The sequence below is a fragment of the Zootoca vivipara genome, chromosome 2 (assembly GCF_965207765.1).
Source record: "Zootoca vivipara chromosome 2, rZooViv2.hap1.1, whole genome shotgun sequence".
NCBI classification, from domain to species: Eukaryota; Metazoa; Chordata; class Lepidosauria; order Squamata; family Lacertidae; genus Zootoca; species Zootoca vivipara.
The window spans coordinates 17,761,337-17,782,787 of record NC_142584.1 but is presented as its reverse complement, the minus strand read 5'-3'; the positions used below and the strand labels follow the sequence as shown (position 1 = coordinate 17,782,787).

The 21,451-nt window shown below is 43.9% G+C and overlaps 2 protein-coding genes across 6 annotated transcripts in view; both read right to left on the bottom strand.

The window, feature by feature from the left end:
• Nucleotides 1-6,208, bottom strand: part of RHOT1 (ras homolog family member T1) — a 50,237-nt gene extending 44,029 nt beyond the window's left edge. For all 5 annotated transcript variants that reach the window (XM_088662940.1, XM_035103858.3, XM_035103857.3 and 2 more), the window contains exon 1: nt 5,996-6,208. In XM_088662940.1, coding sequence (XP_088519066.1) covers nt 5,996-6,032 — 37 coding nt within the window. In that variant the 5' untranslated portion in view covers nt 6,033-6,208. The remainder of the gene's footprint in view (nt 1-5,995) is intronic.
• A 1,454-nt stretch (nt 6,209-7,662) lies between these two features.
• RNF135 (ring finger protein 135) lies at nt 7,663-21,396 on the bottom strand. The gene is made up of 7 exons (XM_088662939.1): nt 20,419-21,396; nt 18,524-18,613; nt 17,431-17,637; nt 16,212-16,374; nt 12,761-12,853; nt 11,894-11,995; nt 7,663-10,548 (listed from the first exon to the last, which is right to left on the bottom strand). The coding sequence occupies exons 1-7, from the start codon at nt 20,782-20,784 to the stop codon at nt 10,019-10,021; spliced, it is 1,551 nt and encodes a 516-aa protein (XP_088519065.1). The 5' UTR covers nt 20,785-21,396; the 3' UTR covers nt 7,663-10,018.
• Between the last annotated feature and the right edge of the window lie 55 nt (nt 21,397-21,451).

Sequence of the window (21,451 nt, the reverse complement as noted above, 5' to 3'; positions counted from 1 at the left end):
GCCCATCGCCCAGCCCTTCCTGGCTAGCTTTTATAAGCCAGGATGGGCAAGGATCAAGGAGACAGGTGGTTGGTTTCATTCGTCTAAGCAGCCTGTCCACATCCTCGGAGGTAACAGATTGAAATTGATCCCACAAAACTTGACTAGACAGGACTCTAGCACTCCCCCGCCCCGGCCCTGCTCCCACGGTGGAGTCTACCTCTTCCCGAATCTGAGCGACTTTATCTGCAAAAAACTTTGCAAAATCATTGCAGGAGATCATGTGGCCCGTACTGGGCCCGGATGGAGCAGGTGGTTCCGCTAAATTGCGAACCACCTGGAAGAGTCTCCTGCTGCTGTTTTCTGCAGATGCGATGGAGACGGTGAAGAAGGTCCTCTTCGCCGTCGCCATTGCCACTTGGTAGGCTCGAAGTTGAGCTCTAGCCCGTGTCCGGTCTGATTCAAAATGAGTTTTCCGCCACCGGCGCTCTAGCCGTCTCAACGACTGTTTCATTGCCCTCAGCGCCGGGGAAAACCACGGGGCTGTCCGGGCTCCATGCAATCTGAGAGGGCGCTTCGGAGCCAGACAGTCAATAGCGCTGGTTAACTCCGCATTCCAGCGGGCCACCAGGGAATCAGCTGAAAGGCCATCGACATGGGATAAAACATCCCCTACCACTCTTTGGAAGCCAATTGGATCCATTAAGTAGCGGGGGCGGACCATCCGAATCGGTCCCACCTCCCTGCAGAGGGAAAGGGTTGCGGAGAAGTCCAGTTGCACCAGAAAGTGATCTGACCATGGCACTTCTTTTGTTTCGCTTTTACTTAATGTCAGATCACCAACATCCATAGAGGTAAACACCAAGTCCAAGGCATGTCCGTGGCTATGAGTTGGGCCAGACTTATTCAGGGACAGCCCCATGGTGGCCATGCTTTCCACGAAGTCCCGAGCGGCTCCTTGTAAGGTCGTGTCGGCATGGATGTTAAAATCCCCTAAGACAACCAAGCTAGGTGTCTCCAGGAGCACATCCGACACGACCTGAAGCAGCTCGGGCAGGGAATCCTTGGTGCAGCGGGGAGGTCGGTACACCAAAAGGAATCCTGTACTGCCTCTATTGCCCAACTTCCAGAACATGCACTCAGAGAACTGGGTCTTCCCAATAGGACGCCTGGTGCAAACTAATGACTTCCTAAAAATCACTGCAACCCCCCCTCCCCGCCCAGATGGCCTGGGTTGCTGTGCATAAGAGAAACCTGGTGGGCAAGCAGCGCCAAGAACGGGCCCATCGGCTTCCTCCAACCAGGTCTCTGTCACACATGCCAGGTCAAATCCTCCATCCACAATCAGGTCGTGAATGGCGGTAGTCTTATTCATCATCGACCTGGCATTGCACAGCAGCACCTTCAGGTCATGTGGGTATCCCTTGCTGATTCCAATATCCGTCCGGTCAGGACCAGACCTGGAGGCAGGGATAGTCCTCAGACAACGACTAAGTCTGCCTCCTCGGTAATGACATGGTCTGGTCTTAGCGTAACTCCTCCTCCTACCCGTGACCACTGAGATCGGTTGTTCCAGTGCACACCCCCCTGTGGAATCTGCCCCAGCCATTTTGCTTGCTGGGACCCCCTCCCGGGCAGCCCTGACCCCTCCCCTTAAAAACAAAATAATTAATAGCAGAGCTATTAATTAAAATTAAAAATTCAGAATCATGCTAACCAAGACACTGTGCAGCTTGCATGATTTGCACAATCCAAACAAATACAGTAACAGAATTCAGATTTCTTGGTGTATTATCATTTGTTTTTGTTCTGGGTGTAGGAAACACAGTGATAGCTAGAGGCACAGACAACTCCATGGCCCATTTGACCTTTATATAATTTCTAAACTTTTAATTTAATCTTAATTTTTAAGACAACAAATATTTAGAGCTTCATAATACTTTCGGGAGTAATATCTTTGTACAGTATGGACTGTCTCCCCTAAAGAAACTTGGGCAATTCTTCTCTATTACCAAGATTTCTCCTCTCTGTGCAATATTTGGCCAGAAGACTACAGCACGTGCCTCCCAGCTGATGCTGCCTTTCAAGTTTAAATAAAAGCTTCTTTCAGCAAAATCTTCACAATGAAATTTGGCATCAATTACATTATGTTTTGGGATTGGTTAGGATCACAGTATCAGGAATAGATAAGCAGTTAATTATATCCTGGTCCAGAGACCTATTGAACCAAATATTAGGTTACAAAAATCGCCACAAAATCAACTCAAAGTAATTCATAAAGTTTTCAATATAGAATTATGAAAAATCAAACAACACAGAGCTTTGTCTGAAACCTCCTATCCCAGCTGTCCTTACTGTTGGCAAATGCAGTGCTATGCCTTGGAGGCATCTTCTCCTCCATCGTTTCACAGCAGGGATGGGAAACCTGTGTTGGACTCCACCAGCCCCACTCAGCAAGCTCACTAGTCAGGAATGATGGGAGTTGTAGTCCAACAATATTTGGAAGGTTACAAATTCCACATCCCTTCTTTAAAGGCCTTATTCTGCCTCCATCCCTGTTCACACAGCTTTTTCTACCTTGGGTCTCCAATAAAGATCTGCCCTGCTGCTTCTTAACCATTTCTACCCCTCTTTCCTAAAATCTTATCCTCTCTCTCTTCAGGCGTGGGGAATGCCCCTGCTTCTCCCACTACTGCCTCATCTGCTCTCCTTTCTTCAGCAATGTCAGTCTCCTTCAGAGCTACATCTTCTGAAATTTCTTTCAATTATATTCCTAGACACCCATTAGGAACCAGACGTTAGATTCCCCAGACAAGTAAGACAGCTAGTTTCTCAAGTACCTATTCAGTCAGGTCAGCACATTATTCTTATTAGAAACACTAAGAGGATGAGCAGATTTGGTGCCTGGCCTAGGAAATATGCCATGTTTCTGGAACACATTTGATTTTTGATCAATCCTTTAATAAGGATGCTATAATAAAAAAGGCTGCAATAATTTTTTTTAAAAGGTGAAGTAGCACAGAAAAATGGTAGACTATTGCAAAAAAGAAAGAAAGCAGGCCAGCTTTAAGTTTGCAAATGTGAACTATAATAGGTCAGGAATAGAGAGCTTTCTTCACAAATCAGTAGCTCTTTATTTCGAACAAGGAGCAACAGAGACTGTACATAACAAGCAATGTCAGAAACTCAGATATATGAGCTAAGGGCCAAATAGTTCCTTAAGCCAGGGTTACAGTTGCCAAAACGGAACACCTACTCGCCATTTAGGGGCTAGATGCCTGGAAAGTTGCATTTTTCAATATGACTTTTTGGTTCCTGAAATTAATTCTGATTGTGCAGATAAAATATAACAGACAGAATTCTACAGGATGTGTTGCTAGTGTGTGAAAACAGTCCAGATCCAAGGTTCCCCAGGCATGCAACTTCACTTGGTCCCAAAGTGGCAGGTACTCAGGTGTAAAATACGCCTGGCCTATTTTGAACACTGATAACAAGACTTGCAGGATGAGGTCTTGAGCTGAACTATTACTACTCCCTCTTTGGGCATTAGCCCAAATCCCTTTATATTGGTAGCAATTACTGTTTCTAGAAATGCTATTTCAACAAAATCCAGCAACCAAAAGTTAAACAAATGCAGCATGTAGTGATGAAGCCCCGGTGTGAATTTTATGGAGTTCACCAACGATGCTATGCATCACAGCTGCAGAAATAAACTCAGCCTCAACTACTGCTATTAGAGAATATTGGAAAAGTAGGAGAACCACCAGGATACAAAATAATATGTGCACTTAGGCCAAGTGCACAAGAGCCTACCTGATGGGAGTTGGCCACAGAAACCTCTGTTTTATGTAGAAAGCCTCTAGGCTCTCACACACAGACCCAAAAAGACTGGTACCAAATTTAACCCCCTCCAGTCATGATCTGGCAAACGCGAAGGGCAGAAGGGTGAGATGTGCTTCAGTAGGGGAAAGAAGGCAACTGAATGGCACCCCACCCCATCAAAAATGTTTTAGCTGCTCTGTCCAAAAGGTGTTCAGGTATTCAAGATGAATTACAAGCAGTACTTAACAAGACTTCCGCAATTCTAACTGCTGTTTCTCTCCCCCCCCCCAATGATTTTTCGTACAAAACTTGTTGCTACTGGGGGGTGGGGATCTCTTGCTGTTTGTTTTCTCCAAAGCAGATTCATATAGGACATTATCCCCTATGTAGAAAGTGCTTCTTTAGCCTTTATGGCGGATTTGGAGAGGGTTTAAGCGCTTGCAACATTAGGCGAATGCAGTTTGTCTATGTTGCATAATGCATCATTTTTTTTATTTGGTTCAGAATGCTTCCCTGTGGTTTGGGGGAAATGAGGGAGAGGATGAAAGCAAGGCAAGGGATAATCGAGGCAATCCTCCTGTGCTGATATATGCCACCAATTTTAATTCAGTTGATCTTTTATGGCTGTTACTTTGGGACACTTTTGTCTGACGCATGAAGAGCTCCAGTACGACTTCTTAAACCCGGACTGAGAATTTGCTTGTTTGATTCTATTTTAACTCTGGGACAACAGCTTTATATATACCAATTAGAGTTACACCTCAGAGCTTCATGGCGGTGTGGTATTTAACCTACTTTCTCTGTTTTCATATACGGCAGAGAAGCCTGCTGCATCACGCCACTTAAAATATCATTCTGGAGTTTTCCTGCAAATCACTGAAGTTTAATGGCCATCTTGTTCTCCCTTCCCCCACCAAAACAAAGTCATATCGTCAAAAAAAGAAGTAGGAGAAGGTCCCTGAAATGAAAACATGGTGCAAGTCAGGGGGGCCTGAATTCATTTGAGTATTCAGACAGACATTTCTATCCTTAGGCACCGGTTACAGAGGTGTGAGGCAAAGTTTGTTTATTTTTTAAAGGTTCAGTATTAAAACAGGAATAAGTTCCTGAAAAACCATACGTGTTGTAGACAGACAGCACCACCCACGGCAACCCCGTAACTGCTCTTATCTGTAATGCACTGCAGGTGAATACAGGGCCAATACTGGCTGAACACCATAGAAGTTATATGGTATGCAAGGGTCTGACGTGCTGAAAGTGCATATGATCCGTCCAGAGTGCTATCTGCAGAATTCTCACTGTGACCTTACAGGATTAATGTGATGGAAAACTGCTACGGTCTTAACAGGAGATTCAAAATGACTTTTAATATATTGTAACTTTGCTCGGACCTCTAAAAAGGGTCACCCTGCTACTAGAAATAATCACACTATTCATTTTGTACTTGATAGCCAAAACTGTTACAGTAGGACGTTAAAACTCTTTACAATGGGAAAACAGTAGCTATGAGATGGGCAAGTTCCTCTTGATGTCAGTTTTGTATAAATAATAATAATAGTTGTTGTTGTTATTATTCTTATTATTAATACCCCACCCATCTGGCTGGGTTTCCCCAACAGAATATTAAAAACACAATAAAACAACAAAAAATAAAAACTACCCATCTTTAACAGTGCAAACATACTCCTATTTATTTCAATCACAATGCAAAAAAAAAGGGTCCCCGCATATTTGGATTAGTAATATAGCTGCATACTGTACCTCAATTTCAGTAATAATTATCATAATTTTATTATTTGTACATCTCCCATCTGACTGGGTTGCCCCAGCCACTCTGGGCAGAATTATTCGGCTTAATAACACACACAACCAGTAAATCTCAGTTCCTTTTCCATTTCAAAATCCAGTTGCCTTTAATCTAAGTAAAGTTACCCCATAACTGTCTGCCAGAACACCAGGGATTGAATCCAATGGTGCTTTTAGGGGGGGGGTGGAACAGACTCTGGCTCACCCCACTTTCCTTCTTCTGCACGTGCGCCCCAAACCCCGCAGCGCCCTCCCTCCTTCGCCCCCCAGCATCCCCTCCCCGTTTACCTGGCCATGGGGGGGAGCGGCCGTTGATCTGCGCCCCCTCCTCCCTCGAGCCCCCTCCCCTCACAGCCTTGACCTTCCCTCTCCCCTCAACTCAACTCACGTTCTCCCACCAGCAGGATCCTCACGTCCTTCTTCATCGCCCCGCTCCTCTCTCTCTCTCCCGCTGGGCCCTCACAAGCCGGGGGCCCCGCTCACATCAGGGCGAAGGAGGGTGGCGGGGGAAGGCGGAGAGCCCCGCGGCCTGCTGAAACCTCCCGCCCTTTCTCGCCTCAACGAGCAACCGGCTCCTCGTTGACTCCACCGCCCCGCTCGCAACCTTCCCCCCTCCGCGGCCCATAGAGATGGGGAGGGGCAGCGGCGGCCGGGCTAGAGTGACAGGGCGGAGGGGAGGAAAAGGGGGCCGAGCTTCCGGTGGCCGCCATTGGAGGCGGCCGCAATGCCTCCGCCGAGCGGGGGGGGGGTGAAGGAGTGCCGCTGCCGCTCTAGCCTCGTCCAGCTCTATGGTGAATGTTGCCGCCGGCCCGTCGGGAGCCTTCAAGTCTATGGTTTGATGAGCCTAGAGCGGCGGCACCCGCTTCATTTTCACGACGGAAGTGGAAATGAATTCAACGCGGGAAGCTGCACCCAAAGGGTTACGGGCGCGAAGGGATTAGAGGCGCGCTTCCGGTTGTCAGTTGAAAGAGCGGGGTAACCAGTTCGAAGATACAGGAAGGGGCGCTATTGAGATTTGGATGTGAAACGGCTCCCTAGCCTGCAATATTCTTCTTACAGAGAAACACAAAGGCTTAATTAAGAGGGTCACTAACACACACCTTCCTCCAGTTTTCCAATGCTTTTTTTTCTAAAAATGTTTAGGGGTACTCTCATTTTGACTCAATAAAATCACCATTTTATAGTTCAAATGGGGGGAAATAGATACAGTAAATGGACAAAAGTACAAAGATTCACACAATGTTTAGGGGTATGTGTACCCCTGTGTCATAGCTGCCAAGTTTTCCCTTTTCTCGCGAGGAAGCCTATTCAGCATAAGGGAAAATCCCTTTAAAAAAGGGATAACTTGGCAGCTATGCCCTGTGTCCCCCCAGAAAAAGCACTGCAGTTTTCCATCCATTCATTCATTCATTCCCTGTGTGCTGTTAACTCAGAAGTGTGCTGTCTCATAGAATCATACAACTGTAAAATTCGAAAGGGGCCATGAGGGTCATCTAGTTCAACCACCTGCAATGCAAGAATCTTTTCGGCCAACGTCAGGCTAGAACCCACAACCCTTGGAGAGAGAGAAGACCTGAAATAAAGGACAAAACTGTCAATGCAGGATGTAGCATTTTACATTGAAATAACGGACAACTCTATTATACAGGACAGGTGGAACCCTACTTTTGGCCAACGTCAGGGCTAGTACCCACAATCCAGAGATAAGAGTCTCATGCTCTACCTAATGGGCTGTGCTTCAGCCCTCTCTGTGTTCAACGTGATGCAGTTTGGTTGTTTCCCAATCCCAACGCACTCTCCACAACAGTGATGGCCAAACTTGGCCCTCCAGCTGTTTTGGGACTACAATTCCCATCATCCCTGACCACTGGTCCTGTTAGCTAGGGATGATGGGAGTTGTAGTCCCAAAACAGCTGGAGGGCCAAGTTTGGCTATCACTGTTTCGCAACAAGTATTTGTATGGTTGCTTTGTTTTAAGAGATACAGAACGGAGCAAAGCTGGTGGGGTGCCATCATCCGAACAGAAATGGTTTATAGAAATGGCACAAGGGAAAGTTGTGTGCTAAAAAATAAAGCCATTTTATTAGAGAATTTAGAAAGTTATTTTGTATGCCTTGTGTTTCATAATTTTAATTGTAAGATTCTACAAAACAGCCAGCAAACATAAAAAGCAGAACAATATTATGTAAAAAAACATTAATATTCCTTCATTTATTCTTGATCCACATTCTAGACTTTTATCATCTCTACAAAGTGTGTCTCAACCCTGCAAAGTTCTTACTATCCTTCTGCATATGTAAACTATTAAAAAGTGAACATAAGATTGCAAAGGAAGTCAGCCTCAATAATTATGTCAAATTGGCTTTAAGTTTATCATTTGTAGAGCTACGACTCTTGGAATTATAAAGAAAAAAGCAGCATCAAAAGATATATTCTAAAAACCTCCAAGAGGTCAAACATAAAGTGGCTTTGGCATTTCGCTTTTCTTGATAAATCCCAGGACTTTTAGAAGACACCTGAAGGTAGTCCTGTATAGGGAAGTTTTTAATGTTTGACATTTTATCATGTTTTTAATATTCTATTGGGAGCCACCCATAGTGGTTGGCTGGTGCAACCCAGTCAGATGGATGGCTAATAATAATAATAATAATAATAATAACAATAACACAGTCTTTCCCAACCTGATGCCCTCCAGATGTTTTGGACTACAACTCCCATCAGCACCATATGAAGGGCAAAAAGTTGGCGTAGGTTGCCTTAGGTACTGACCATTAGACCCCTATTTCCTTGTGCTATTTGATCAGCTCCCTAGCATAACTTTTGTGCAGGCCAGAGGTGGTGAACCTGTGGCCCTCCCAAGATTGTTGGATGACAATTCCCACCATCCCTGACCGTTTGGCATGCTGGCTGGGGCTGCTGGGAGTTGGAGTAGAACCAATAGTGTAGGTAGCCGGGGGGGGGGCGTCCGCACTGGGTTGGGACGTTGGGCGTCATGGGTGTCTGTAGGGCGGCACAGGAGTCTTTAGTGTGGCATGGTGACTGCCACGCCTTGAGAGCTTGTGGTTCCTTGGATTTTTGAGCGCTGCAGGGTGGTGGAGCTCAACAACTTTGGCGCCTCCCAGGCGTCAGCGGGGGTTGCTACACTGCTGAGGAGAACGTCCGGACGGCCACGTTCCCCACCCCTGGTGTAAATAAAGGCTCCTCTCTAACCAAGGAAGACAACGGAACAGAGGAGTTATGATCATTTTGGATTCCTGGCTCTTGTGGAAAGGAGACCTTTGTACCACGTGATATGAAACAGTGGAAGCTGATTCACATACAAATAAATACTTCCCTTCTTCCTAAGCAACAGTTGGCCTGCAGTATTGGTCACTGGATTACAAGCCGGCTCCCAGCATCAGAAAGTTTTGTGGTGTTGTTTTTAGGGGGGGGGACGGGACGAGTGAACAAACCTTGTTCATGCTAAACTAATTTGTTACATTTGAACAGCAGAGAGAAGACAATCTTCTGACTTCTTTTCAGTAAATTGGTGAACTTCCAGTGTGTGTTTTTTGTCATCGGCTACTGGAAATGGAAGATTTATGTAGCTACAAACACTGGTCAAGCATTTGGACATGTTCTAAAGTGCAAAATATGGCTTAAAAAGAGACATTCGATATTTTTCTGCCTGCCTTATTTAGCATGAATGAAAAATCTGCTAGGAACATAACTAATATAGGCAATTTAGTCCTACTTGAAAAGCACTCATGTGCTAGGCTGGGCATTCCATTCAAAGAGCCTGCGATAATATTCCAAACCTGAAGCTCTTTCTACAGCCATAATTCTGTAGCCTCCATCCAGCGATAATGTACAGTACAGTGGTACCTTGTTTCCCAAACGGCTTAGTTGACGAACAATTCGGCTCCTGGATGTCGCAAACCTGGAAGTGTTTGTGAACATGTTTCGGAAGCCGAACATCTGTTTCGGCTGTCGGAATTGTTTCCCGGCCAATTCACCAATCAGTAGCTGCGCCTTGGTTTGCGAACGTTTTGGAAGTTGAACGGACCTCCAGAATGGATTGAGTTTGAGAACCAAGGTACCACTGTATTGACACACTAGAGTCAAACTGGCTTAGTAAGTAAATTCATTTCCTCTCTGAGAAGAAGGGGGGAGCAATTCACATATCAGAAAGGGAAGCATGCTAACCAAACTACAATTCTCAGGAATCTCCAGGGCAAATTGGCATAAAGACGGTATATATTTATAGTTCTGGTATCAGGTAAAAAAAGGTAAAGGACCCCTGGATGGTTAAGTCCAGTCAAAGGCGACTATGGGGTTGTGGTGCTCATCTCACTTTTCAGGCTGAGGGAGCTGGTGTTTGTCCGCAGAGAGCTTTCCAGTCATGTGGCCAGTATGACTAAACCGCTTCTGGTTAATTCCTTTTGATATCGTTTATAGTTAAGAAGCCACCTATATCTGTACCATAGATCCAAAAAGCCGGGTAGACAGGGTTTACCACATTGATTTCAAACCGATGTAAAAGGGTTACCTTGTCAGTGAGAGAATAAAAAGATAAGCGATTGCTTGGAATGTCAAGGAGGACGCCAACCTGCAGAGGTTTCTCTTGACTAATTGGAGTTTCCTGATTTCTGTGCCATGCTGAGAGCCGTTTCCTTGACCATTCTATGCACCAGGATAGCTCACTTCTTCCTAGCTGGTCACTCCTACCGATGTCCTCGCTGGCGACACCAATAGCCCACCCTGTGCTGCTTCTGGTGCTAACTTCCCAGTAGTGGCACCCTTTGGAGAAACTCTGGGAGCCCAACACCTGGCTGATGCGGAATCTCTTCGGACAATGTTCATAGTCAGAGTCCCAAGGGGTCACAGAGACTGTCCTTTTATCTGCTGTGAGTTGAAGCATGTTGCTGACCCTCTTGGGATCAAAAGTCACTTTGGATGCCCCTATAATAAGCAAAACCATTTAAATTAAACAAAATCAACATGTTGGATCAAGAGAATTTTTGAAACAGGCAAGGGCGGCCTCTTTGCATTTGAACCTACCCGGACCCTGAGATCATCTCCTGAGGCCCTTCTTCATGTGCCTCCTTCACAAGAGGTAGGGAGGGTGGCAACATGAGAACGGGCCTTCTCTGCAGTGGCTCCCTGTTTGTGGAAGGCTCTCCCCAGGGACGTTCACCTGGTGCCTTCATTGTACACCTTTAGGTGCCAGGCAAAAATGTTCTTTTTTAACCAGGCCTTTGGTTGATCTGATTTACATCCTATGCGCTTTTAAAATGTGTGTGTGTATGTGTGTGTTTTGTAAGGGGGGTATTGGGTTGTTGTTTTTATTTTTATTTTGTGGTTTTATATCTTATATAGGATGGTATATAAATTCAATCACTCACTCAATTAATTAATTAATCAATCAATCAATGCTTATTTTGTATCGTGGCTACGGAATTTAATTAAAAAACCAAAAGTACATTGGTGGGGGTGGGGCCGGGGTGAGTACTGAATATGATAAGATATTTCTCTGTGGCTAGGAAATCATTTAGAGCAAGATCCTATCTCACACAATCTGGAGAAATTTACAAAAACATCTTGCAGCTCAATAAAACTAAATTTCTGAAAGCCGTTACTTAACAAAGTTTAAGAGATGCCACGCTGTTATTATCAAAACATAGGATTGAAAGAAAGCAAGTTCATGATTTCAGTGTGAAGGTTTGACTCTTAAAACAGACAAACAAACAAGTTTGACTCTTCAGGGCCGGATTTAGGTTTGATGAGGCCCTAAGCTACTGAAGGTAATGGGGCCCTTTATATGTCCAGCTGTCCTTTGTCAACAACAAATTGTCACTGTTTTTTTGTGTTGAATATATGCTGTATGGTAATTTATGGACCTAATAGGTATCTGAAGCCATTTGCACATAACAAAATATGTATTTTATCAAAGTAATTGTTGAACTGAAATACAATTAAGAAGAAGTATATTAATAGTGAAATAATTATTAAGCTCTAACTATACATAGGTTTTACTTTATTTGTTTTTTATCTTCTATTTTGGTAATGTACATCCACTTGTTTTTTCCCTTTAAATTTTTTGGGGGCCCCAAGAGAGTGGGGCCCTAAGCTATAGCTTGTTTAGCTTATACATAAATCCAACACTGCTTTAACTGGACATAAGCTGACAGAATTCAGCAGCAGGACAAACAAACTAGGTCTTGCAGTACCAAAACAATGGTTCATTGAATGTCTTGCCCACACTTCCTGACACCACTATCTTGCATATGCAGTGACTTATACTTACATTGAGAAAACTGACTTGAAATGGCTGGCATTGGACTATCTCTGGCCGATGACATTGCTGAAGAAGAGCAGCTGGTTCCCGGAAGAGAATCTTGATGGAGTGCTAAAAAAGAGAGTCCCCTGGTTAGCAAGTAAGATGTCCTTAACCAACAACAGAGGGATGCTGTCATTTGATAGCTGCAGAATATACAGGTGGCCCTAGAAACCCCTCCCTGGGATTATACATTTACAGTCGTACCTTGGAAGTCGAACGGAATCCATTCCAGAAGTCCGTTCGACTTCCAAAACATTTGGAAACCAAAGCGTGGCTTCCGATTGGCTGCAGGAAACTCCTGCAGCCAATCGGAAGCCCCGACTTCCAAAAATAGTTCGCAAACCGAAACAGTCAACTCCGGGTTTGCGGTGTTCGGGAGCCAAAACTTACTTGTTTGAAAACCAAGGTACAACTGTATTTATTTACTTTTCTTACATTTCCATTCAATCTTTCTTCTACGATGCAACCAAAGGTAGTATCCATGTGTTTTCCCTGTGGTCACCTACCTGGGAACTAACCAGACCTACACCTGCTTAGCTTCACCAACCTCATGTGCTCTGAGACCATGCAGGGGGTGGGACTATACGGAGAAGTTACTTGATTTCTTACGGTGCTCAACATTTAAAGCACTCTTTTTCTTGAAAAGATCCAGGGGCCCATTGAATATTAACTAGAGGGAGCTGTGGCTTTCAACTCAGAAAAAAACTTCTGCCACCACTTGAAGCATGAGACTGCAGTCCCGTGAACTTCTGTGCAGCTGCTCAAAGTTGTAAAATCACTGGAGTGCATGAGAGCAACAGAGAAGGAATAAGATTCAGTTAGTTAACTACTCACAAGAATTGCTGGTGGAGGCAATTTCATCCTCTGCCACATTGGTCTGGGTATCAGTAGAGTCAGAAGTCATGTTACTTGTCCCTGGAGAAAATTCTGTAGCAAAAAAAAAAGCATGCTCAGTTAAATTATTGAAACGTGAAGCCTATACTGACAGCACATGTCAAATTGTTGCTCCTTTGCAGACTATGGTTTCAATTCAGATCTGGATTAGATTAGAACCTGGGGTCCTTAAACTCATATTCAAGGTAAAAAATTCTGTATATGTGAGGGGCTTATTCGGACAGCAATCGACATCTTGGAACGAACTGAGTCTTTGAGTAGACCTCATAGCAACAACATGCCGCCTAGTTTTTAGACTCTTGTCTTTTTACTGCCCCTGCCCACTTTTGTGCCCCACCTTCTCTGATGAAGAGCTCTCGAAAACTCACAAAATCTGCCACACCTTTGGGATACTTTAAGTGGATCCAAATAAAAGGCATTGCCCAACTATGGATTTTGGAGTATCCTTAAACATCTTTGTAATTACTCATATTGGCCTAAAATGACCAAATATGGCACACACGTCCACACCTTTGGGGCAGGGGTGGGGAACTATAAGCACTAGAGCTGCCAATCAATAAAGGAAGTTGTCGATTTAGCAATTAGCCAATTCAAATAAATGTGCCACCTCACGAGTGGTATATATCATTAGATGTCCGTGCGGGCTCCTCTATGTGGGTTACACACTGAGACCGATCAAAGTTAGAATTTCTGAGCATGGATCTAGAATTAGAAATAGTGTTCTTGATGCAACACTCGTTAGTCATTTTATAGAGGCATCGCATACAGATCAAGATCTAACTTTCTTTGTGATATGGGTCTACTCTAGACCCCTGGAGTTAGCCAGACAGAGACTAATGCAGCAATAAATGAAGTTCATCTTCCTGGTTTAAATGCTGATATAGACTACAACTGTTTTTTGTAATCCCCCTGTGTGTGTTTGTAATTGTTTAACTTGATTGAGCTTTGTATTATGTATCACACTGTCCCTTTAAGAGTCTAAAAGTATTACCTTTGATTGATTACACCTGTTATTATCTGTAGTCATATGTCCTTGAGCCTTTCCTGTACAATAGGAGCATTATCTGTTGTTACACCTGGAGTCTCTAGTTAGTACTCCGTCTTTGAAAGCTACATGCTTACTGAAGAAGCCAACTGTGGCGAAACAAGGTATATAACCGAGGAACCTTGTCTTCACCTGTGGATATTCCCATGCCCCGCCCGATCTTCATTCGGACGCTTCGTTGCCACCTAGCTAAACGTTGGTGAACACCTCATTCTGTGGAACTCAAGCATTTACATCTATTTGCAAGTACTTTTGAACTGATTTATTTCCACATGGATACCCTATATGAACTATGACATATGAACTACGACTTACGACTGTGGACATTGCATTTATGTTGGACTAAGTCCTTTTCTGATACTCTGCAACACGTGGTTGTGCTTTTTATGTTATTTTACATTGTCTCTACAAATTCTTGAATGACTTGTTACGGGACCGCCTCTCCTGGTATGCTCCGCGGAGGACCTTAAGGTCCACAAACAACAATACTCTGGAGATCCCGAGCCATAAGGTGGCTAGATTGGCCTCTACTAGGGCCAGGGCCTTTTCAGTATTGGCCCCAACTTGGTGGAACGCTCTTTCCCAGGAGACCAGGGCCCTGCGGGATTTGTCATCTTTCCGCAAGGCCTGCAAGACAGAGCTGTTCCGCCTGGCCTTTGGGTTGGACTTAGTCTGACCCCTGTGTTTTCCTCCCTCATGGCTTGGATTTATGGACTACTTAAAATCAGGCTGCATTTTACATTTTAATACTGTATCTTAATCTGTATTTTAATTAATTGCTTTTTATGTTTTATTGTAATTTTATTGGTGTGAGTCGCCCTGAGCCCGGTTTTGACTGGGGAGGGCGGGGTATAAATAAAAAATTATTATATTATTATTATACAGCAGACGGTTTCGCCTGTTTATATAATTGACAGTTGTGTTCGTAACTGAGGTTATTTTGTGTATGTTATTGTCAAAACCTCAACAGAGGTTCCCTTCTGGGACACTGCAGGAAATACAACACAAACACGCTGCTAATAATAGCAGCTATCACTCATAGTTAGAAAAAGAAAGAAATATTTCCTCCTTAAAATTCCCCATTTCACCAGAACTGAAACAGGAGTCTCAACAAAATAAACCTCTCATCAACCAGTCCTGTCTGTACGACAAACAGGGTCCAGTACTCATAGTGTTGGCAGAACAGGAAAAAGAACAGGGTGTTTGTCATGTGATATACCCAGAGCAAAAGAAAGCATCTTGAAGATGTTTGTGTATGTGTGGATATCTTAATATATTAATCCACAATCAGGTACACTGCACTAATACAAATTGTCGCAGCTGTAAAGATTAAGAAAACTGTAAGATCTGATTTAAAAGAATACCTATAGTGCCAGAAGCTTTTTTACTTGGAATAGTCAAGAGAGGAATTACCAAAAAAATATATTACGTTTTTTTCTGTATGCCACAACAGCAGCGAGGATTTCATTAGCTAAGAATTGGAAGAGTGAAGATGTACCTACGGTGGATGAATGGCAGGTGAAGATGATCGAATTTATGGAACTGGCTGAATTGACCAGGAGACCGTGACCAGAAAGAAGAGTCGGTGGAAGAAGATTGGAAGAAATTTCAAAGTTTATTTAAGAAATAATTGCAATATTGTAAATGTTTAATATAAGATTTGGAAGTCTGCATATTTAGAGGTTGTAGAGGAGGATTTGTAGAGGCATTGTAGCATATTAAGATTTAGATATAAGTGTTAAATAAGAATTGAAATGTTGTTAAGGAACTAATAAGAGGTGAAATTTGTTAGTTAAGGTAAAAATAAGATGATTGAAGTATGATATAGAAATTACTAGGGATGATATACAATGAAACGCAGCAAGGAGGGACATGAGGAAGTCAACAATATCAGGACACAAAGATGATAAATATGGTTGTTTGTTCTTTTTTCTTTTCGTATTTTTGTGTTTTATGTGATTTTTTGTATTGTTGTATTTTCGTGTTTTATATGGTTTTTTCCCCAGTTTTATAAAATAAATAAAAAATTGGGGGGGGGGGTAGGAATACCTATAGTGGGCAATTCCAGAGATTCAGAGTGCTTTGTGGTGGGGCAAATCACCTATGAAGCTCTCCTCACTTACCTCCCAGGGGCATTTGGCTGTTGTCATTGTCAGGACACACATGGTCTGATCCAGCCAAGGCAGTACTATTACTTACTGAATGTTTCTGGCTGTCAGCACTACACTGGTGTATATATGCAGACTCCTATTTACTTCTTCAGCATCTTACAGGACTCAGCTTGGTAATGAGTCAGACACATTTCAGACTTCCTTTAACCAGTGGAAAATTTCAAACTCCACTCACCACGAGGAAGCTGCTTGGTGCATTTTTCCAGCACTGCCCTATCCAGCTGCCTTCTGAACTCTTCCACGGCATATATGATGCCAGAAATCTTCTGAACACCAAGAACAACTTCGGTCACTCTGATAGGCTCACCGATGGAAACTTCTTGTTCCGATGAGGTATTCTAATAATTGGGGGGAAATCACAAGAACTAGCAACATTTCCAGCGAGGATTTCTGACAATTCTTAAGTTAGAAAAGTATAGATTCGGAGCAGTGGACTGAAAAGTTCCAATGGAAAAAAATAATATCTGGAATACACCTGTGTATAAATCTATCCAGGACAGTCTAAAACCTTCCAAAGAACGCTGATAATATTAACACAAAGTAAAAAAAAAAAAGTATTTTATTCAGGGGCTAGTATGAATAAATGGTGTTTCTGAAATCCTCCAGTTCTGTCACATATACCATATTTGTTATTCCTTTCACCCTAAAATCTTAATCCTGGAGCTCCTGGAAAACAAATATTTGTTTGTTTATATGCCACTTTTTTAAATCACAAAGGATTTCTGCTGTGGTCTATGGACGAATGCAATAAATGCTATTCTACATTCTATTCACATAAGAACTCAAGGCTTGCTACAATCTTTTTAAAAATCATGAGATGCATTACTAAAATCACCAGGCAAAATGTTAAAATCAGCCTATCTGATAAACCTGGCATAACAGAAATGTTTTTACAATTACTGTGCCTGACAGATTCCCTTTGAAAGAAGTTGCATGTGGTCCTTAAGATACAGCCAATATAAACTGAGCCCATTCAAATATGATTCTCAATTTTCTGCATAACTCATAAACACATCTGGGCAGGGGGATGAGGACTGAGAAAAAGGAAATTTAAACGCTGCCTTACGGGTTTGTGTTCAGAAGTGCTACAACAAAAACAAAGGGGGAAGTCTTCTCTAGGCCAGGGATACTGGGAGTTGGTCCAACAAGGGTCACAGGCCCCTGTATTAAAGGGATGGTCCACTAAAGTCCATGGAACTAATTTACATATCATATCTTTAGAATTGGAGAGTAAGTTTAGGCATTGTTTTTGTATTGCACTGGAAAAGCCACAATGGCATGCATCTCAATCCCATACTCGTTTTCTCAGAAAGCAAGTCCAATTTGTTCTATAGATCTTATATCCAAGTAAGTGTGCACCATTAATCTCATTTCCCGCCCCCCACCGCTTTTACCTTAATCACTTCCTCAGAGTTACTTTGCAGTTCCAAAAGCCTGTGAATTCTTGCTGTGAGTTGCTCATTCATTAAGTCTATGCTTCGTTGAGCGGCAGCGCATTCTTCGTCAATAACATTCAGCACCTTTTCCTCTTGGTCATTAATATACTTCTTCATAAAACTGAAGCCTTCTCCAATGGAACTTTTGATCCGAGATACAGAATCCTAAAACCAAGAAAGAGAAGCTGGTTTAGGAGGACACACAAGCTCAGAGCTACCTAAGAGGTGTGGCCCAACTCTTCAAATGCTTTTGGGGTAGTTCCGCTCCCCCTCTACCCCATGGACAGGAATTCCCAACCCCTATGTGGGCTACTGCCTCTTTAAAACTATGGGGATTTATATAAGAAGGGACATTTCAACATCTAGCTTATGATCTACAGACAAGGATGGCACAATTCGAAGTACTGTACAACTTTACAACTTGACTCGATTGAATTAATAAATGGCCTCTTGCGGTATGTGGAATAGTGGGGCGAATGAACGTACAGTGGCACCTCGGTTTTCGAACTTCTCAGAAGTCAAATGTTTCGTTTTTTGAATGCCAAAAACCCGGAAGTAAATGGCTTCGGTTTCCAAACGCTTTTCGGAAGTCGAACATGCTACACGACTTCCGTGTTGAGTTTTCTGTAAGTAAATGCTTCCGTAAGCAAATGCTTCGGTTTTCGAACGTTTCGGAACTCGAAACAGTCTTCCAGAACGGATTACGTTTGAAAACCAAGGTAACGCTGTAATAACCAAATTGGACAGGTCAGTCCATAGAGCATGTGGCTCTTAATCTCAGGTCCCCAAGTTGGGTGAAAGATTCCTCACATTGCTGGGGGGTGGACTAGATAGATGGCTCTTGCGGTCCCCTCCCAGCTCTTCAATTCTATGATAGTAGAACATGCAATCCCCCTGCAATCTTATGAATTATGAGGAAGGGGCACGGCAGACCTCAACTGAACATTCTCTGACCAAATAAACGACAACCCCAAAAGGCCTCTACATGTTCCTGAAGAGGAGAGGGTAGAAAGAGGCCAAACATATCATTGCAACTCATTCAAGTACCAACCTTCATTTCAGTGCTGTCCTTCGTGCACTTGCCGATTGCTTCAAACGCCGCTTCAATTTCTTTGCAGACTTCACTGATTTTCACCACTTCCTGAAGGGTGGAAAACCACAAGCCACATATAAACCTAGATCTTGAAAACAATACCTCACAGACCGCCTCTCCCCATATGAACTGACCGGGACCCTGCAATTCTCATCTGAGGTTCTTCTTCGGGTGCTTCCCCAACAAGAGGTTCAAAGTGTGGCAACAAAGGAACGGGCCTTTTCTGTGGTGGCTCCCAGTTTATGGAATGATCTCCCCAATGAGGCTCGCCTGGCACCTTCATTACGTATCTTTAAGACCCAGGAGAAAGCGCTTCTCTTCAAGAAGGCTGATTAACACTGCTATGGCCTTTTAAATGTTTCTGAGGGAGAAGGGTCGTTGGTTTCTCTTGCTCTAGTTTTTGTTTTATTGTGTGTTTGGTGTTTTCACTTTGCATTTTTATGCTCTGAACCACCCTGCGATCTTCGGATGAGAGGCATCACACACATTTAATTAATACATTAATAGTTTAAAGCCCTTCCAGTTTCAACTGGATGTACTTCCAAATAGGCATGCAAAGGTTCTTTACACTACAGCGGTACCTTGGTACTCAAAGGCCTTGGTTCCCAAACGCTGAAAACCCAGAAGTACTGTAAGTGTTCCAGTTTTCAAATGTTTTTCGGAAGCCAAACGTCCGATAAGTTTGGCGCTTTTGTTTTTGAGGCTTTTTCGGTTAATTCGTTTTTGTGACTGTGTAGAACCCAGTTCAGCTACTGATGGATAGATTGTGTGACTGTGGAAATGGATTAAAAGCTCCCCCCCCAATCCAAACAATGACTATCATCAGTGCAGGTAAGAATTTTTTTAAATTTTAATCATCTACAATACTGTCTTATTTGTTTTATAGTACAGAACATTGATTACTGCTTTCATTTTATTTATAGGCCAGCCACTAGTAACTGATGAGGTAACAAAGTGAACAGCCTCGGACTAGTGCACCTGAAGGAGCGTCTCCACCCCAATCATTCAGCCTGGACACTGAGGTCCAGCTCCAAGGGCCTTCTGGCAGTTCCCTCCCTGCGAGAAGCAAGGTTACAGGGAACCAGGCAGACGGCCTTCTCAGTAGTGGCACCTGCCCTGTGGAACGCTCTCCCATCAGATGTCAAGGAAATAAACAACTGTCGGGCTTTTAGAAAACATCTGAAGGCAGCCCTGTATTGAGAAGTTTTTAATGTTTGATGTTTTATTGTGTTTTTAACATTCTGATGGGAGCCGCCCAGAGAGGCTGGGAAAACCCAGCCAGATGGTAGGGTATAAATAATAAATTATTATTATTCATTTAAGCTTTACTTAAATGTCACCAGCAGTGACAGGACTCCTCCCCCCGCCCAGCTCTACACCATCCCCATATTTGCTCAGGAGGGTTAGGAAACCACAAACATATTTTTGGGGGGGGGGGGTAAGGTCAAGGTGAGGAGGGGGTGTTCCACTTTCCCAAGGAAGCACGTCGCACTACTTTGAATACAAGCCATTATCAAATTTTCTTTGTTATACAGTGGGAGATATTTTCCTTCGGTCCCGTTGAAATGTAACACTTAGTCCTCCTGCCATTAAGGAATCAAACCCCGCTGCTTGAAGTTCTAGAACTAGGTCATATGTGCATCTTTTATTGCTTTATCACAACTCAATATTTGACCAGTCCCAGCCTAATATGTGTACTACCTGACAAGTAATGCCTTTGGTATTTGATCTTTGCCTGTGGCATTTGATAGTTGCTTATCCTTTCCCACATGCAATCTAATTGTCCTTAGATTTTGCAGTCACCCAGCCACAAATGTATGTGTCAACAGCATCCTAATCAAGCCCGTACATACCTTGAGCTGATATGGAAAAACTCCAGCTGACAACTTCAGATCCTGGGATCCACTGGCTGCTTGGTGCTCTCTCCAGGAGGGACCCAACAATTCCTGGTGGTTTTTCTTCATCTGCTGGTAAGTTTCCACTATGTTTGCAAGTGATCTATGGTCTACCAAATTATTTTGACGGAGTTCTCCCCTGCACCTGGGGCAGAATGCCCTGGGCCCCATCTTTCTGCAGTGCTTAGAGATGCACTCCTTGCAGAAGCTGTGGGAACATGTTATAATCAGTACTGGCTTGTTAAAAAAATCCAGGCAAAGGCAGCAAGTCAATTCGTCCTGCAAATTCTTAGCAAGATCAACAGCCTCCGCAGCGGTAGCCATGGCTGCAGGGAGGCAGAGCTCTAAGGGGCTTTCAGTTTCTTTTACAGTACGTATTAGGATAAATAAGTTTCTGTACTTCCGCTCCTCTTCTCTATCGCAGGGCTTGCTGCTGTTTTTGATGCGGGCAAAGAGCTGTGAATCGGTGGCTTTCAGCAGCTTCTCCGCCGTGTAAAATGTAGACCCGGTTGCCCGTCAGAAGCAGCAGAGGTACGTCGCCCCCATTATCCTCAACCTCCCGCCAGTTGCCGCAGGGGTGTGTGTGTGTGTGGTCTCCATCCTCACGTTAGAGCGGACACACGAGTATAATAACCCTTTGCGATTCTCACTAAAGAGAGGCCTCCGATCGTGGGAAGGGACGCATTCCCGTGTAGAAAAGAGCTGCGGGTCACTCGCGAAGCGTTCCTCTCATTTTCATTTAAGTGTGAAAACAAGGAGCAGCCCTCCCCACCTCCGCCCCCGAAGGCCTTTCCCCGGCAAAAGGCAACGGGTGGGGGCGGACAGAAGCGAGTCCGCTCCTCTGCGGGTTCACGCGAGGAGCGGCGGCGGCGGCAGAGGGAAACAGGCTTGTTAACTTTCTTAGAGCCGCGGGAGGGAGCCGGAACGATGCGCACTGGCTTCGGATGCGGGATGGGGGGCGGACTCCTTTTGAGGGCGTGCCAATGGAACG

Coding starts and splice junctions, on each gene's coding strand:
- RNF135 (XM_088662939.1), bottom strand. CDS start 20,784: ATGGCTACCGCTGCGGAGGCTGTTGATCTTGCTAAGAATTTGCAGGAC. Junction 18,614..20,418: donor TTTTTCCATATCAGCTCAAG/GTATGTACGGGC, acceptor TCCACCCTTCAG/GAAGTGGTGAAAATCAGTGA. Junction 10,549..11,893: donor TTCAAGTCAGTTTTCTCAAT/GTAAGTATAAGT, acceptor TGCTTATTATAG/GGGCATCCAAAGTGACTTTT.